The 17,962-nt window shown below is 30.1% G+C and overlaps 1 protein-coding gene across 1 annotated transcript in view; it reads right to left on the bottom strand.

The window, feature by feature from the left end:
• The window catches only part of LOC126742414 (homeotic protein empty spiracles-like), a 56,416-nt gene extending 48,357 nt beyond the window's left edge, over positions 1-8,059 (bottom strand). The window contains exon 1 of the mRNA XM_050449068.1: positions 7,373-8,059. Within this exon, the coding sequence (XP_050305025.1) occupies positions 7,373-7,910 (538 nt within the window). The 5' untranslated portion in view covers positions 7,911-8,059. The remainder of the gene's footprint in view (positions 1-7,372) is intronic.
• Positions 8,060-17,962: the final 9,903 nt, after the last annotated feature.

Below are 17,962 nucleotides of genomic sequence, written 5' to 3' on the forward strand. Positions count from 1 at the left end.
TAACCTACTTGAGATGGGCAATCTGAGGGTATTGAAGAAAAACTGTAATTGCCCGCTTTTCTATGATTATCATGTCTGGTTAATAAACCGATTTGCGGCACATAACGCCTTTACTTAAATAGTGTTATTGGAGGCACGATCTTAACGTTTGTCGTGATCTACTTACGTTGAAAACTATAAAACATGATCGCTGATTAGTTTATTAGATATAACCACCGTTGGCTGGGTACTTTTTGGTTTAATGGTTAATCCTTTTAAATGATTTTTTGTCTTCAATTTATTGTCCGTCAACAATAATTTACAAATTTGTCGGTTTTCAAATAAATACTTGTTCCAGACAAGGGTTTTCATTAATAAAGGTGTATCTTCCAAGAAGTTCAATTGTATCGTGTGTTTTCTTTGTTTATTCCTAACTTGTTCACATCCCAAGATCCCAAGCCTGGAAAACAATATTTTTGTTTTTTTATTATATAAATGTTTTCAATATAATTTAAAGTATAAGAAATTACATCCTTTTTCTAAGTTATTGTAAACGGCTGTGCATAACTTAAGTGAACACGATAGACACATTTTTTAATACAGCCCTTTTTTAAACATGAATATATTCATTTTAAGTCGATGTTTTTGTCTGAATTTTCGACATCTTTTAAAGGTAAATTAACCCTTATAATAGTCTTAATAAAATAAAGAAGTCCTTTTATTTAGAAAAAAAATTACAAGTAAATGGTTGCAATAGTCCAATTTAAATATTCAGTTCTGGAAAAAATAAAATTAATTAATTTCTTCCAGGCAGTTGCGGTAAACGTCAACGCTTCCCAGAACTGAACTGAAATTCTTGAAAGGAAGCAAAATTAATTAAATTCTTCCAGGCAGTTGATGTTAGTGCTAATTGATTTTGAGGCAATGTAGAATAAAAAAATTAAATCAAAAAATTTTTTTTTTACTAAATTGCATTGGAAATAGCAGGAATATTAATTGGACTGCCTGGAAAATTAAAATAAATAATTTCTTCCAGGCAGTTGAGGTAAACGTCAACGCTTTCCAGAACTGAACTGAAATTCTTGAAAGGAAGCAAAATTAGTTAAATTCGTCCAGGCAGTTGATGTTAGTGTTAATTTATTTTGCGGCAATGTAGGAATGAAAAATTAACTCAAAACGTTTTTTTTTTACTAAATTGCATTGGAAATAGAAGGAAAATTAAATGAACTGCCTGGAAAATCAAAATAAATAATTTATTCCAGGCAGTTGAAGGGAATTTTACCTCTTCAATAATGGAACAATAATGAACTCAACTGCCTGGACTAAACCAAAAATGGATGAATTCTATTTAAGCTATGAAGATGATATGAACAGTATTGAGTAGGGAAAATTTAAGGGTACATTTTGTGTCTTCACACTTTTTTTGAGAAATCATTAGTTTTTGAGATATGTTCAAAAATTGGGCCAGTATTCAAAAATGACAGTCCCTCCATCAACCAAATTTGCAATAACTTTAATTCTGTTGTAACTAGAAAAATTATTTAAAGAGTGTTGGGTACGGAAAGATTGAGGGTATATTTTGTGTTGTTATATTTTTTTAAAGAAATCAATAGTTTTTGAGATATCTTCAAAAATTGCGTTTAACAGTCTCTTCTCTGATGGACCTTTAACAAATTTTGCAATAACTTCTTTTCTGTTATAGTTAAGCAGAAGGGTTTAAACAGTTTTAAGTAGAAAAAGACTTTTTGTGTTTTGCACTTCTTTCAAAAAACTATTTTTTTTGAGATATTTGCAAAACTTGGGTCTAACAGTCTCGTTCTCTACTTGTCCCTCAACAAAATTTGCAATAACTTCTTTCCCGTTTATAACTAGGAAGATGATTTATATATCCTGTTATAGGGAAAAATTGAGGGTACAGTTTGTGTTTTTACACTTTTTTTGAAAAATTATTAGTTTTTGAGATATCTTCAAAAATTGGGCCTGACAGTCTCTTCTCTGATTGTCCCTCAACAAAATTTGCAATAGCTTCTTTTATGTTAAAGATAGAAAGATGATTTAGAGAGTATCGTATAGGGAAAAATTGGTGGTACATTTTATGTCTCTACATTTTTTTTGAGAAATTATTACTTGTTGAGATATCTTCAAAAATTGGGTCTCTGAGATTGTTTCTCGACTAAATGTGCAATAACTTCTTTCTTGTTATAACTAGGAAGATGACTTAAACAGTGTTGTGTAGGGAAAAATTAAGGGTACATTTTGTGTCTCTACCCTTTTTTTGAGAAATTATTGGTTTTTGAGATATCTTGCACCGTATGGCCCTCTAATGCGAAGCAAACTTTTTATTACTCACAAAAAAAAACTTTTTTTTTTCAAGCTGACAGATAGGCCAAACGTCAACTGCAAATTTCAGATTTTTCAATGGGAATATTCGTTTGTGTAAGACTATTCTATATATTCTCCTAATAAATACATCAAGAATATTCTAGGAATATTTGCTCAAGAAAACGTCTAAGAAAAATAAAAAAATATCAAAATTATTTCATTAGAAAAAAAAATGCATACTTTATACCCTTGTTGGTCCTAAATTAGCTTATAATGCTGCGGGTTGCCTATGTAGCATAGAAGATACGCCTACAATTTGGCTATGACTAACGAGGCTCAAAAGTATGGACCGAAATTTTGCAAGAAAATATTTAGTAATTTGAACATTTTTGTAACAATTTTAAGATTTTTCGATCAAAAATGTCCCAAATGTGGACAAACGTTTTTAGTAAAATCCTAAAACGTTCTACGAAAGTCCTTAAAATCTAAATTCAAATTGTTTATTCATCTTCTTTACATTTAAAATGCTTACATACGTCAATAGAAAAATACAATATATAAGTCTAAAAATTAATGGTTCAAATCGAGTTCTCAATAAAAAGAGAGAAAAATTAGATTTTTTCAAAGTTACTCTATATATGGACAATGGACAATCACTATCGTCAAATATTCCTAAGTCTCAGAAAGATTTAACGAAAATGGGTCACACTCCTACTTTTTTAGCTTCTAACTCTCCAGATACACCTCGAATGAACTTGAAAAATTATTTTTCTTACATAATTAAATTCTCTACAGAGGATACCCAGGAATTAACTACGATCGTTAAAGTTTCCTGGATTTCAGATGCCAAAAATGGAGCCAAAAGCCAGTTATTATAGAAAAATCAATGCGTGTTCCGATTTAGTATAAAACGGCCTGTGCAAACCCACCCTACTACCGCGATCATAATAACACCCATTGGTCTACACATAAAACATGATAATTATAAGGTACGTATGCTCGCCATGCATTAAACGGAAAACTGATTTGACATTCAGCGCATCCGTCATAGTACTAATAGCTGCATTATTTGTAATATTATATCATCATGGTGTATTATAGTTTTCATAATTTCCTTATTAACCTGCCTTATCCGGTAGAAATCATTTTGATCCTTTTATTAGATTTATCAATTTCTCTTTATGAATAGAGGTCTAATTGAAGTCTCTGGACCAAGAAAAAAAATTAAAAAATTCTTCTAGGAAGTTGAAGAGAACCCTACGATATGAAATTGCACTAAATTATAATACAGCCAGTATTAAAAAAGAGAAAACGAACAAATCGAATCGATTTCGGTTCATAATTTTTTTTTATTATTATTATTTCCCCCGAATATGCGTAATATTAATATTCTTTGGCAGTAACACATCAACGTTTTAGTAACGCTGGTCTTGAATAAATATCGAATTCTAGTAAGCAATAAGTATTGTTTATGTCTCTTTTTAAATACCTTCCTAGGGAGGCGATCATCTGAATATAAATTCGAGATGTTAATAATGGCTGCTATAAAAATGATTTCACTGCCTTGACGTTTGAATGGGAATTACTTTTATATTGAAATTCTCTGGTAAGTTTATGAAATTATATAGAAGGCGCCAGAGGTGTAGGAGTTAACGACGTGATCAGACTTCCGGAGGTTGTATCCATAGTCGTCTGATTAGTTCTTCCCAGAATTCTTTAAGAAGTTGATTTTTTCCAGTTTCCTAAGATATTCCTGGTAAATGTTCTTTGCGTTTCCTACTATTATTCCGCTTATTCTATCTCTATCCTTTTTTATAACTTATTTTATTTTTAACTTAATAATTTAACCACAAATGCGTGATAAAATTAAATGTGGAACATTCCTACTGATTTGCTAAACAAAACTCGTATAAGCAATTATGTGACCGCCAAATTCTACCTCCATAAAAGTCGAATCGAATTAGATTTTGAATTTTAAGTAGTTGTAATGGCCACCGTTTACTGCCTGGGCCAGAATAGATTAAAGAGTTCGATTATGGTGACAGTTAATTAAAAAATATATAAATTTATTTTGGGTATAGAAATAATTAATTAATTGGGCGTTTGATGACCTTAAATACTTTTGAATCGTACCTATTTTTTTTTGGTCAATAATTGAATAAAGCCAATTTTAAGAACACGTGCATCATAAACTATTAAATTATGCATACATTTTATACTTGTTGGGCCTATTTTTTACTCAGTTATATTACTCACACTATTATTTGAAAAAAACAGTTAATTGCCTTAGCACGAAATATGTAATATAAAAACATATAAGAAAACGTACATCAACATGAGTTGATTTTGATATTCATTCTAATCTTAAGGCCTACATCTTAAATTGATTAAAAAAATATTTTGTTTATATCTGTATATCGACCATCTTCTACTAATCTACCTTTTTTTAAACTTATTATATTTAGTAGTATCTTTTTATAATAGAGTGAGGATTTTAATATAAACTTTCTACATCAATCAACTATATTAAATAAATTGATTCATTTACCGATGCATTGAATTTTAATTAAAATATTATAGAATTAACTCGATATTATTTTGATAATAAATCCAATATTATTTTAGACCTAAGAATTATTAATAATGAGTCTATTCCTATATTTGCAGCAATTCCTGAACACTGCCTTATTTATAAGGCAATTTTACATTATCATAATTTCTAAATTTAATATATTAATTGCCTCTAGGTCGAGTGTTCTCTTCCTTGCATTAAATTAAAGAAAATATTGATTTAATATAAAAAAATATCGTTAATGAGATTTATAATATAAAAATTCCAGTGGTTTCAGAATCAAAAATGTAGGGCCTTATACTTGACAATAAATTAATCTTTGCTTCTTATATAAATAAATAAAAAATTAAGTATTTCCGACAAGGCGTTATTGTGGAACAGTTTGCTCATAATCGAGATGCGCTCCTATTTACCACTTTAATTAAATAATAAATAATAATTTATGTCGAATATTGGGATTGTGTGGCAAACAGAGGTTTTTTTTTACTTAGCTGTGTTACTCACTCAGATTTAATACTTACACTGAAATTAAAAAAAAAAAAAAATTGTCTTGTTGAGCTAACTTTAAAATATTTAAGAAAACGTGCATCGTGCAATATTAAATTATGCATGGACATACACTTAAAATTGGGTTTTTTGATATTTGGTTCAATTGTTCGCCCTTTTTTTGTTTCAAAGTTTATTCTTTTTATATAAATAATAAAGTCTTTTAGTTAAATTTTCTCCCTATAATTGTTTAGTGAGTTTAACTTTATAAAAGTTATTTGCATGGGTATGTCCGAGAAATATTATTTATTTCTACTTTTGTCGGACAATAGCCTATTTTTACATATTTTTCTTTTAATTTGAAATAAATATTTAATTTAATTAATTTCCAATTATATTTTTTAGCACTTTTATAGTTTCTTCTAATTTTTTATTTAATTACTTCAAGTTCATTGGATACTTTGCCCATTATGCGTTTAATTAATTAATTAAAAAAATAATCAATTAAACGCATTTTATAAGTGAAGTTTTTTTTGCAACTAAAATATAAATATTAGATTATAAAATAAAATTGTAATCAAAACTCTTATTAACAATTTAACTGTTTAAAACTTTAATAAAACCATAAATAACGCAGGATCTAGTCGCTTCAATGAGGCAAAGAGACAAGCTTACACAAGAATAATTTATACTATTTTAGAACTTACTATTACCGATTAGGTAACATGGAAACATGGAAAATTATCAACCAAGAATAAATTAAATAAATTCAATAATTAATGAAAATTAAAAAGAGGTCAAATATTAATGTACGAGTATGTAAAAGAAATGATAAATCATTTTTAAATTCTATATTCTTTAGACCGATAACTGAAAATGAAATAATAGAATAAATAAAGAATGTTTCCAGTAATTATCTGCCGATAGCACTAATCGGCAATTATTCTAAGTTAATTCAGAAAGGTATAAAAATTAGATAATTAGAAATATTTTTTTTTATTCTTAAGCATTCTATTTATAAAACTTTAAAGGAGGAAAATCTGTGCATAGGCATATTTCTGGCTTTTTTACCCTGTAACAAATCTTACTTTGCTAGAAAAATTGTATAAAGTACGAATGAGAAGCACAATCAATAGTCTGCTTGACTCCTAGCAGAACCCAAAGAGTAAAACTTAATGATATACATTGAGTGAATCATGTCTCATATATGTAAATGACTGCCAAACAAGGAGACGTAAATTACTTTGCAGATGACACAGCCATACTCACCAAAGGAAGTAATTGAAGAAATATATGACAAAAAGTAGAAATTGTTTGACAATAAATATGAGCAAACTTCTTTTCGGTCTAGTTTTTTGGAAAACCTGATGACTATATGTGAAGGTCAATGTTTGGACCATGCTCATTGTAAATGCAATCCAGGTTAAAATAAAAATTCTAAATCCACAGTCGCCATAGGTATCGCATTAAAGTCATTAAGTCATACGGTAGATTTATTGTTTTTATTTCTTATGCACTAAAAATCCATGAAAGAATCATAGATAACTTTTTTTTTTAATTAAAATTTCAAAACTTTCATAAATTCTAGCAGGTAAGACTATAATGAACTATAAATTATTAAAACTTATATATTGATCTCTAGTAGGATCCACATTAAATTAACGCTCTACAGTGTGAATAGCAATAAATAAAACAAATATGACGGCATTGATTATTACTCAAAAATATGTCTTGAAAACTGTTTTTAGGTAATAATTTTGTGTAATAATTCTTTTCCGAAGCCAATGTCAAACATCTTGTGTGTTGGTGAGGAAGCATCTCATGGTATGTGCTTATATGACAAACTAGGGCCTATTTTTGATGCGATGGTCAAAATTGGTTGAAATACAAGAAAACGTGCATCATACGCAATTAAATTATGCACATAAAAAATGAAAACTCCGTTAAAGGCTAATTTTTGCTTAAAGGCTCTCTGCAACACACCCATACTTATTACTCAACTGATTCACTTACCGCCGGGAAACCGATGAGGAAATATCCTTCCGTGTCTGCTAAGCAACCAAGGATACAAAGGGTAGCTATCTCTAGGTGGGGTATGGGTGGTCAAAGGTGATGGTTGTCCAGGGAAACCGTGCTGACCCTGACTCAAAGCCGCCGCCAGGGCAGCCCCTTGAAAATGTGCCGCGAGCGCAAACGGATGCTGCCCAGTATGATTGTGCATCATTTCCGGTTGCAAGAACCCATTTTTAGCCACCAAATTCGGATCGTAAGTGGGACTGGGTCTCACCAAACTGTGAGCGGGTATCCCCGGTACCATTATCGGGGGTTTCGGAGATCCCAAAGGTGATCTCGAGTAATTCTTCGGGGAGCTATTCATCCGTTGCTCCGCATCACTCGATGGGGATAACGGTGCCGAACTTTCGGAATAATGCACCGGGGAGGTTTGCGGACTGGCACCGGCGGTGGCACCGCCGACAATTGAGTCAATAGAAAATCCGATTTTCGGTTTGGAGGGCACCGGGAGTACTGGAGTCGGTGCCAAAGGCATCATGTTTAACTTAGTCCGCACTCAAACAAAAAAAAATTAACAGTCACCACTGTAACGAAATAGTCACTAATTGTCAAGTTTACCGCCGCATGTTACCCGCACTTTACAACACCTTATTGGGGGGTTAATATGCTATAAACGTGCTACCGCTGTCGGACCTATCGAGTTAATAAGTCGAAACACGGTTGATGCTTTCGCTAATCCCCCCGTAGAGGGGGTAATCGTCGAATGGAATTTACATTCGGGAGGTTGTGCTCGCGTAGGATTGGTCTGCTCGGCAAACACCCGAACCTTTAGGGGCGACACACGATTGGACGGGACGAGCAACCGAAATGGCATTAAGATGCCTTAGTGCGGCCCCTTATTTTCACCTCTCCGTCGAAGAAGAAAAAAACCCGTTTAACTCCATAAACGCTCGGATATTACTTTTACGATTTGTATAAGTGGAAGATAAACAGGTTGTGGACAATTTGCGGGAGTCTTTAGAAAATAACATGCCTCGCGTTTGTTTTGCGGTCGCAATTAATGCCCGGGCGTACGTACCGCCTCAAGGGTGCGCGCGCATTCGCTGGGCGGTAATTTAATTTATATTTAATGCCCGGGTTGTGTCAACTGTAATATCTTGCGCGGTTTTTATGGCTAACGTTTTATCGCTATTATGGACCGAGATCTGATTTAATTATAACCCAGAGAACGGATTTTTTTTTGCTCTGCAAGTGTCTCTTTTATGTCCAGTTTGTCGCAATTATTTAACTTTTTCTTTGTTTATTAGCGATTATTCGTTTGTTTAAGTCGGACTAATTATCGTTTACGTTGTCTATATTAGATAACTATAAGAGGATAATTACATAGAGATGTCTGAAGAATATTACTTCTATGCTTAAAATTTCGAATTAATTACACACATTTTGCTGTGCAGCGGTTTACTGTAAAAGAAAATGAGCGTCATATACTATTAAGTTATGCCTAGAATTGGACATAATTAATTAATTACTGAAACTCGGAAGAAATTTTTTACGGCAATTTTCACAATTTTAAAGTGTTTTAATTGATTTAACGCATTTCACTTTAAAAAAATTATTAGGGCTCAAAATTAAGGAAAAGGTTCCTCATGTAAAATTAATTTATGCATGAGTGTTCAATTTGAAAGGGTTATTCGAATTAAATATTCATTTGATTTAATCAGTTACCAGCAAATTGCTGCATAAACGACATAAACATTACATAGTAAGAAAAAGTCCTTCATATGCTATTAAGTTATGCATCAAAAATAAAAAAATTATTTGGTTGTCACTAGGTTATAAGTAATTTTGATAAATTTTTTCTTCAATTTTTGATTATATCGCTATCTCGTTTTATCGCTATTATGGACCGAGATCTCAATTAATTATAACCCAGGGTTCCGATTTTTTTTGCACTGCAAGTGTCTTTTTATGTCCAATTGGTTGTAATTATTTAACTTTTTTTTGTTTATTAGCGATTATTCGTTTGTTTAAGTTGGATTAATAATCGGTTCCGTTGCCTATATTAGATAACTGTAAGAGAATAATTACATAGAGATGACTGAAGAATATTACTTCTCTGCTTAAAATTCCTAATTAATTACACACATTTTGCTATGCAGCGGTTTACTTTAAAAGAAAATAAGCGTCATATACTATTAAGTTATGCCTAGAATTGGACATAATTAATTAATTACTGAAATTTGGAAGAAATTTGTTACGAAAATGCTTACATTTCAAAGAGCTTTAATTGATTAAACGCATTTTTCTCTAAAAAAATATTACGGCTAAAATTAAGGAAAAGGTTCCTCATGTAAAATTAATTTATGCATGAATGTTTAATTTGGAAGGGTTATTCGAATTAAATATTCATTTGATTTAATTAGTTACCAGCAAATTTCTGCATAAACGACATAAACATTACATAGTAAGAAAAAGTCCCTCATATGCTATTAAGTTATGCACCAAAATTAGAAAAATTAATTTGGTTGTCACAAGGTTATAAGTAATTTTCATAATTTTTTTCTTCAATTTTTGATTATATCACTATTTCGTTTTATCGCTATTATGGACCGAGATCTGATTTAATTATAACCCAGGGTTCGGATTTTTTTTTGCTCTACAAGTGTCTCTTTTATGCCCAGTTTGTCGTAATTATTTATATTTTTTTTTGTTTATTACCTATTACTCGTTTATTAAAATCGGACTAATTGCCTATATTAGGTGACTATAAAAGGATAATCGCGTGGAGATGTCTGAGGAATATTAATTTTATGCTTAAAATTCCTAATTAATTATACGCTGTTATGCAAGAAATATAAAAGAAAATGAACGTCATATGCCTTTAAGTTATGCCTAGAAATAGATATATTTATACTCTATTTCAGAAGTGTATAGAGCAATAAACTGGGGAATTCCGTTCTGTTTGGCTACATTTCGTGGTAGTTCATAGGCGCAGGTACTTATAATATTTATGAATTTAATTTTCACGGATTAAATGCCTTTATTTTGAAAGAGATTAAATACTAAATAAATACTTTTAATCCTTTTGTATAGGTACCTATCTTTTAACGCTTTATAACATGCAAAAATGGGGTCAGGTAATATATACAGACTATAAATACTTTTAAATCATATTTTAAACGTTAGTAGTCACTGCTACGCTGTAGTGTAATCACAATATTATTATCCCAATATTTAAAAAATGGAGGTATTCAGTCCAACGAAAAGATGTACTAAAAATTCTCCACTATCGCTGAGTGAAAAAGTTATTATTTTAAATGTACATGATTGCATAAAACACGATTACCCTAGTTTTACTGTGCAAGAAATTGTTGAAATTTATAATTAATAATTCAAATTTTAAATCTAAATATGTCGAAAATAGTTATACCAATCCTACAAAAGTTACGGAATTAAAAAAAAAATCAGAATGTCGCTAGTAGCGCTTTTTATGACATAATTAAAAAAAAAGTATTTTTTTTTGTAAGATTTACCATACAAAAAAGCACATTTCAAATTTTGTTAAAAACGAAGAATAAATGCTAAATTTATGGAAAAAATTCAAAAAATTATATTGTCTCTGACAATCAAAATACAGGAAAATTTAACTAAACCTAATTTTTTTTTACAAGGAATTTTCTATTAAATTTATAGCATAATTTATGGGACACCTTGTAAAGGTAATTTTAAAGACTTTTAATTAAGAAATATGCTTAAATTATAAAATGCCGATGCAGTTTTACAAATAAAAGAAAACGTACATCATAAACTATTAAGTTATGCATGGAAATACACTTGAAATTGCCCTTTTTTTGATTTTTTCACAATTATTTTAAGCAATAATTCGTCAGTTTTTCTGATCTAAATTTTTTCTTTTATTATTTTATCATTTTCTTCCCATGGTTGTTTAATAAGTATGACTCTATACTTATGTCTGCTCTTGGACACTCGAGGAATCTTAATGATTTCTGTTTTTGTCAGGCAGTAGCCTATTTTTACTTTTTTTATTAAATTTTAAATAAATATTTCACTTAATTACTTCCCAATGATTATTACGATTTTTTATCCCTTTTTAAATATATACTTCAAGTTCCTTGGATATCTTAGTGTCATTTGCTATTAATTAATTAAACGCATTTTTTTAAGTAAAAAACTTATAAGACTCGGAATTAAATGAAAACGTGCCTCATATAAAATTAGCTTATGGACGAAATTTAAATAATTTTTTATTGTTGAATTTTCAAGGACTGTTTGGATTAGACTTATTGGATATTAGACTTCATGGACCTTAAATATTGAAGAAAACCCTCTCATGTACTATTTAATTATGCACAAAAAAAATATTTTTTCTTACTAAATTATAAGTAACTTTGATAAGCTGTTACTTTAATTTTGGCTGTTCAGCATCATTTTCCTAAAATTTATTTTTTCTTTTAAAAATTTGGATTTTTTTTCTCAATTTTTAACTACAATTAGCCCGAGGAATATTCATTAAGTTGCATGTTCTTATATGGTACTAGCGTATTTTTAGATAATTTTTTTAATTAGATCACAATTTTTTTAACACTATAGACTTTTTTCATTTTACTTAATAAATACATTTATACTCAAAATTTTTTTCCAAAATTTATATTTATTATGTCAAATTTTGTAGCTATGTTTTTAATATTCAGTTCTTTATTTTCCTGATTTTTTTTTAAATTAAAATTGTAGAAAAATATACCTCAGACTCCATTAAATTATACATTAAGTAACTGGTACAAATTTCTTTACTGGGATTCTTTCAAAAAGTCTATTTTAATTTTTATTTTTTAAAGAAACGTGCCTCATACACTATTAAGTTATGTATGAAAACAAGCATTGGGTTACATTAAAAGGCATTTTTTTAACCCACTTGCATTGTTTCATCTAAACTTTCATTTTTTATGGTAAATTTAAACGCATACAATTTTTATTACATTTCTTACTGATAATTCTTTTTTGACTCTTGTGAAATGTGAGGTAATTATTACCCAAAAACAAATTTAAAAAAATATATTTCCCAATTTTTAACCCTTTCACATTAATTTAAATTTATTACCGAATAGTTTCCTTCATTGCTATTAATTTATACAGGGCACGTCACCGTAACTAATCACCATATAAGTAAAATTAGAAATTCGTATTTATTTAATTAAGCACCAAAAGAAATTTAATTTCTTCTGCATTTATTGAGTTTACCTTTTGATTTTTTCACGTTACTAACCGTTCAAAGGGTTTCAAATGTACCGATAACTTAAACCAAAAGCTTACGCCTCAAAATCTATCGTAATCTCATCCTATTATCCACGCCGGCCCTTTTACTTAATCTCTCTATTCCATTAAATAATTACAAATAAAAGGTCTTTAGTACGGATTACCACTAAATATTGAATGTTGGTAAATCTCAATAAATGTGAGGTTTTACAACTTTAAGTCGGATTATTCACATCGGGGCGGACTAACCTTTCTATTAACCTGAAAGATTTTAATTAAATTAAAATTTCGTTCTAAAGAATTTTCAGTGGGTAAAAATATCAATAGACTGAGGACGCTTGCAAGCAGAAACACGTGAGTAACACATATTTCAAATATTTCATTAGTCACTATTAATATAGAAATTAAAGTGGTACCCAAATTAATAGCTTAATGTATAAAATGTTTACTCAAGACTCATTTAGGGTAAAAAAACAATATACTAATGAATGAACATTTGCCTCTTCTAATTTATTCCTTGAATATTTCTTTAGGAATATTCCTGATTGGGGTGCGTGACTTATGCGTATTTGACAAAATAAAAAAAAAATCACGAGAAATAAAAAAGAAGCGCATAATTTCACGATAACCACCCGACATAATTTCCTAGTTTCAATTAAGTTATTAAGTTTAAACTCATTTACTCGACACGTAACATAAATTATTTTCTTAATTGACTCCCGTACCACGGACACATTTTACCTTTTATACTGCTGACAATTTATTTTTCACATTATTAGTGTGAAATAAAAGTGATAATTACAAGAAACTTTACACGAAAAGGCGTCCTAATTGCCAAGAAAACGCCGTAGTCATTTAGTTTTTTATTATTATTACCGAGTAAGTAGAATTGATGTTATTTATTATTTTTTTCGGTATAAATAAACCGTGAGAATTTGTTTTTAAAGTACGATATTGTTTGCAACAATTTTATTTATTCAAAAGAATTAATTGAAATAATGAGCTTATAACAAACTACGTATTTTATTGGGGGTCCTCCCTTTCGGTAGCTATTTTGGTAAACATTTTTAAATTCGCCTCCCATTATGGTGTAGCAGTGGTCGAGAGGGGCATAATTATAGGTCAGCCCATTTTTTATGTTAATTTTGAAATGATGGTACCATAATTTGTCCTTTTTATTAAATTATAATGTCCATCAATCATGTTGGAACCAATTAGGGTATAAACTTGTAATTTGAGTTGTCCTGCTTTTTTTTTACTCAAAAATTAGGGTAGGCAAGAGGGTTTTTATTGGAATTTTGATTATTTTCTTCACTGAGGGAATTCTATTTTTTTTTAAATTTAATTACAAAAATTGTGATAATTCAGACTCTTTTATAGAACATCAATATAATAATTTTGCCCTGTACTAGTGAAGTATTTATTAGAGGAAAGTATCCTTAAACTATTCATATATCACATCAAGAAAAACACCTTGGTGTAGTTGTGAATCAAAATTTTAGGTGGATACCCCATATCAATAATATACCATTAAGAATACGTAATTTAGTAAATAGATTCTATATACCAACTTAGCGATTATGATTTATAAATCATTAGTGGAACCACTATATTGTGTGGTACATACATAATTATAAGACTAATTTCAGTGAAAATATAAATTTTTTATAAGAAGACTTGTAATCGGTAAATGAGTCCAAACGTCCAGGCAGTTCATTTTTAGTGTTCCAACGATTGGAATATTTGTATTCTTATAATTATACCATCCTGACCTAAAAAAAGCTTTTTTTTTTTGCTAATGATATAACGATTTATTCTACCATCGTGAACATAAGGCCCAAATTCGACCCTCATCATTGGGATCTCGGAAACCGTAAGAGGTTAAATCATGGCAAAGTTGCTAAATTTGGGACTTAACAAAATGCCGTTTTAAAATTTTAAATAGTTCGGAAGATATCCGGAAAAAACGAAATCTGGAAAAATCTTTTTTATTTTTTTTATCACGTTATTTAAAATCGTATAATAAGATAAATAACACTTTGTTAAGGGCACTTTTTCTCCTCTACAAGAGGCGTTTTCATAATTAAAATACGACGTTTCGTTTTTGAGATACCATCATCAACTTTCTTTTTTCAAACACGGCCCTGCATTTCTATTACCTTATTTTGTTGACCTACATTTTTATGATTATTATTTTTATTTTCAACCGACTTAATAGAAAAAACTGAAAACACATTTAACATCTTTTAAAAAAAACTACTGTAACAAAAAAACAAAGAAATATATTAGTAAATATGACGTACTTTTTGTCGAATCCTACCACCTAAAAAGCTAAATATTAATTAACACTAACTAAATTTTAATTATAATTTAAAAAAATGCTCAAATAATCCTCCTTCAACTTCGATGCATTTCTGAATCCGCCTGCGCAGATTACTCGTGACTCTACCCGTTAGATCATTCTTCCTCTTGTTATTTCCAAAGTAAAATTGTGGCGTAAAACATTTATATTTTGAGGACTTTTTTTAAATACACGGTCTTTTAAATATCCCCATAAAAAATAATCAAGAGGTGACAAATCGGGGCTTTTGGCAGGCCAGCGAACTGTTCAGAGAGGTAGCAATACCATTATGTGGTGGTGCCCTATCCTGTTGCCACCATAATTGCTGAACAATATTCAACGGCTGTAGGGCATCAAATATGTCGTTTTGTAGGAAATTTAGGTATCGTTCGGAATTCAAATTTCAAAGGCACTAAAATTTTTTCCCATATAGCCTAATCCAAACATTAAATGACTCCCGTCCCTGTCTTCGAATTTGCTGATTTGGATACGGATTTTCGACTACGCAATATTGCTTATTATTTGTGTTAAAAAAACCACTCGTGGAGGAATTGCATTCGTCCGTCCATATTATTTTATTCAAAAAATTTTCATCTTTATGTAACATTGCATTATGTCAATTGTAAAATTCAAGCTTTCTTGCACTGTCTCGATGTGAATCTTATTGTAAAACGTGGCCTTAAAATATATTAAGGCTGCTTTCTACCTTTTTTTCGTTCTGAGTTCAAAATTCGAAAATATATAATATTTACAAATATTGAAGCACTTGTTCCGAACATCGCCATTTTTTTTTTGCGAAACCAAGCCTAAGATTTTACAAAGCGCGATGTTATGCCCTTCATACATTTATTCAATCAAAAAATATCGACGCGTTGAATTCCCTCCACATTTGCTTACATTCGCCAGCTTATTGACAGTTGTCGTAGCATCGATAGATGAAATTGCCAATTGCAAAAATATACGGGGTGCATTAGTTAATAATAAGTCAATATTATTTTATTAATAATAAGTCAATATTAAATACTTAATTAAAGGAAAAAAAATAAAAGCAGATTCGTATTAAGATTTTTTTTTAATTTTGGAAAATCTCAGTTTTTGCTATTAAATCGGTTCTATTGATATCTTCAGAACTATTCAAAATTTTAAAACGACATTTTGTTAAGTACCAAATTGCGCAACTTTGCCTCTATTTAACCGACCTTGTATCTGTTACGGTTTCCGAGATCCCAATGAAGAGGGTCGAATTTGGGCTGCCCTGTACGTTTTGACCTTAACTTGTCATGTCTCTAATCTCGCGAGTAGGGCATTGGGGTTTGTGGTACGCGATTGTCGGCGTTTCAAAAAAAACTTTAAATTTATTGCTTTTTACTTTTTATACTTGAATATGCTTTTTTTTATTTGGAATACCTACTATGCAATTCATGATTATTCAATAGAAAAGATTCAACAAAAGTATCTAACCTTTAGAGTTATGGATGCCATGGGGTTTTTTATACAATCTTCTTTTAACTATACTCTCCATGGATTCTCTTGAAACTCTATGATAAAAGTCATTTTCTTTTGCTTCAAGTGCCTGGAAGAGAAATATTAATTTGTTTATTCCAGGCAGTTGAGAAAGAAAGAAAACAAGAGACTTTATACGTATTTTACTGTCTGAGAAAAAATCAGTTGAAAGCTGCAGTTCATCGATTAAGCAGTTGAAAAGAAAAATAGCTCGATTGACTTCATAAAGATCATAAGTCTGCCCTGATCCTGAGAGTTCTGCGTGGGGATATTTTTTGTTCTGAATTACTAGAAAAAAAATTAAATTTATGTGTAACACGAGATATAACGCACTTAATATTTTAATTATATTCTTTTTTATTACCATTGATGCTTTTATTGAATACATACATTTACAATAAAAAATATTAAAAAAAAAATATATTAATAGGATTTTGATGAACATGGTTTTATATGCCTCTAAAAAAAATTATGAAAGTAAGAAAGGAGTTAACACCATAATGTTGAATGTTGTGAAAAGTAAGTGATAAAATTCACAAATTAGCAAAGAAAAAAGCTGGTAAATTGTAACTTATTTTTTATTAAGTTATTAGTTATAAAAAAATAATACATTAAGTATTTCTTAGTCACATTCATCACTCTCAGGGTAATCATGATTACTGCTGTCATGTCTCAGGTTTGTATAAAAATCGTGACAATAGGAACTTGTATATGGCAGTAGTGCTAATAAGTCTTGATACTTCTGCTCGGTGATTGGTTTTCCTGTCTCGCTAAGCACATTAAGTTTATCTGGCAGAGTAATGTTTGGACTGCTTACATTTCTCTTCAGGCTGACCATTTTAAAATTTCCATCAAATTCTGTTTTAAAATACAACATTCCAATCTCTTCCTGTCTTACCAGTAGTTGAACAGCATTTGAAATTAGTACAGGCTGTTTTTCACTATCAACTTTTCGATAAATAAATGGAGATGTTTTCGGATTTTCGTATAGCACCTTAAAGTTTAGGAAGTCTTGTTTTTCCATGTTATGTACAACATACTTACTATGAACCTGCCTTATAAATTGTTGCCAATTCCAAGGAGTCATAATTTCTAAGCGTGTTAAGTGTTTCCTTTTTCTTTCAATCAAAGCGTGGACGGTATCTGCTTCCATGTGTGTGTACGGCCTTTTAAGAGAAATTTTTGATTTATAACCTTAAGTTGAGGGTATTTGACTAAAATCCAGAACAGAGCAGCAATAATTGCCATATTTTTGTTTTGTCCGTAACAGTTATCTGACCAAATAGTCAGTTCTTCAATATTATTGTCCTTAATATTAAAAAATACCCACTTAATCAAAGCTGATGCAATCTCATTTCCCCCCCCGACCAGCTTTGCTTTTATCCCACATCATATTGTGAGCTTGTCCCGTCGTTGCGTCATAAATAGTAAAATTTAAGGTCCAAAGCTTTCTTTTATAAAAGCTGGTACCA

The sequence above is a fragment of the Anthonomus grandis genome, chromosome 11 (assembly GCF_022605725.1).
Source record: "Anthonomus grandis grandis chromosome 11, icAntGran1.3, whole genome shotgun sequence".
Lineage (NCBI taxonomy): Eukaryota > Metazoa > Arthropoda > Insecta > Coleoptera > Curculionidae > Anthonomus > Anthonomus grandis.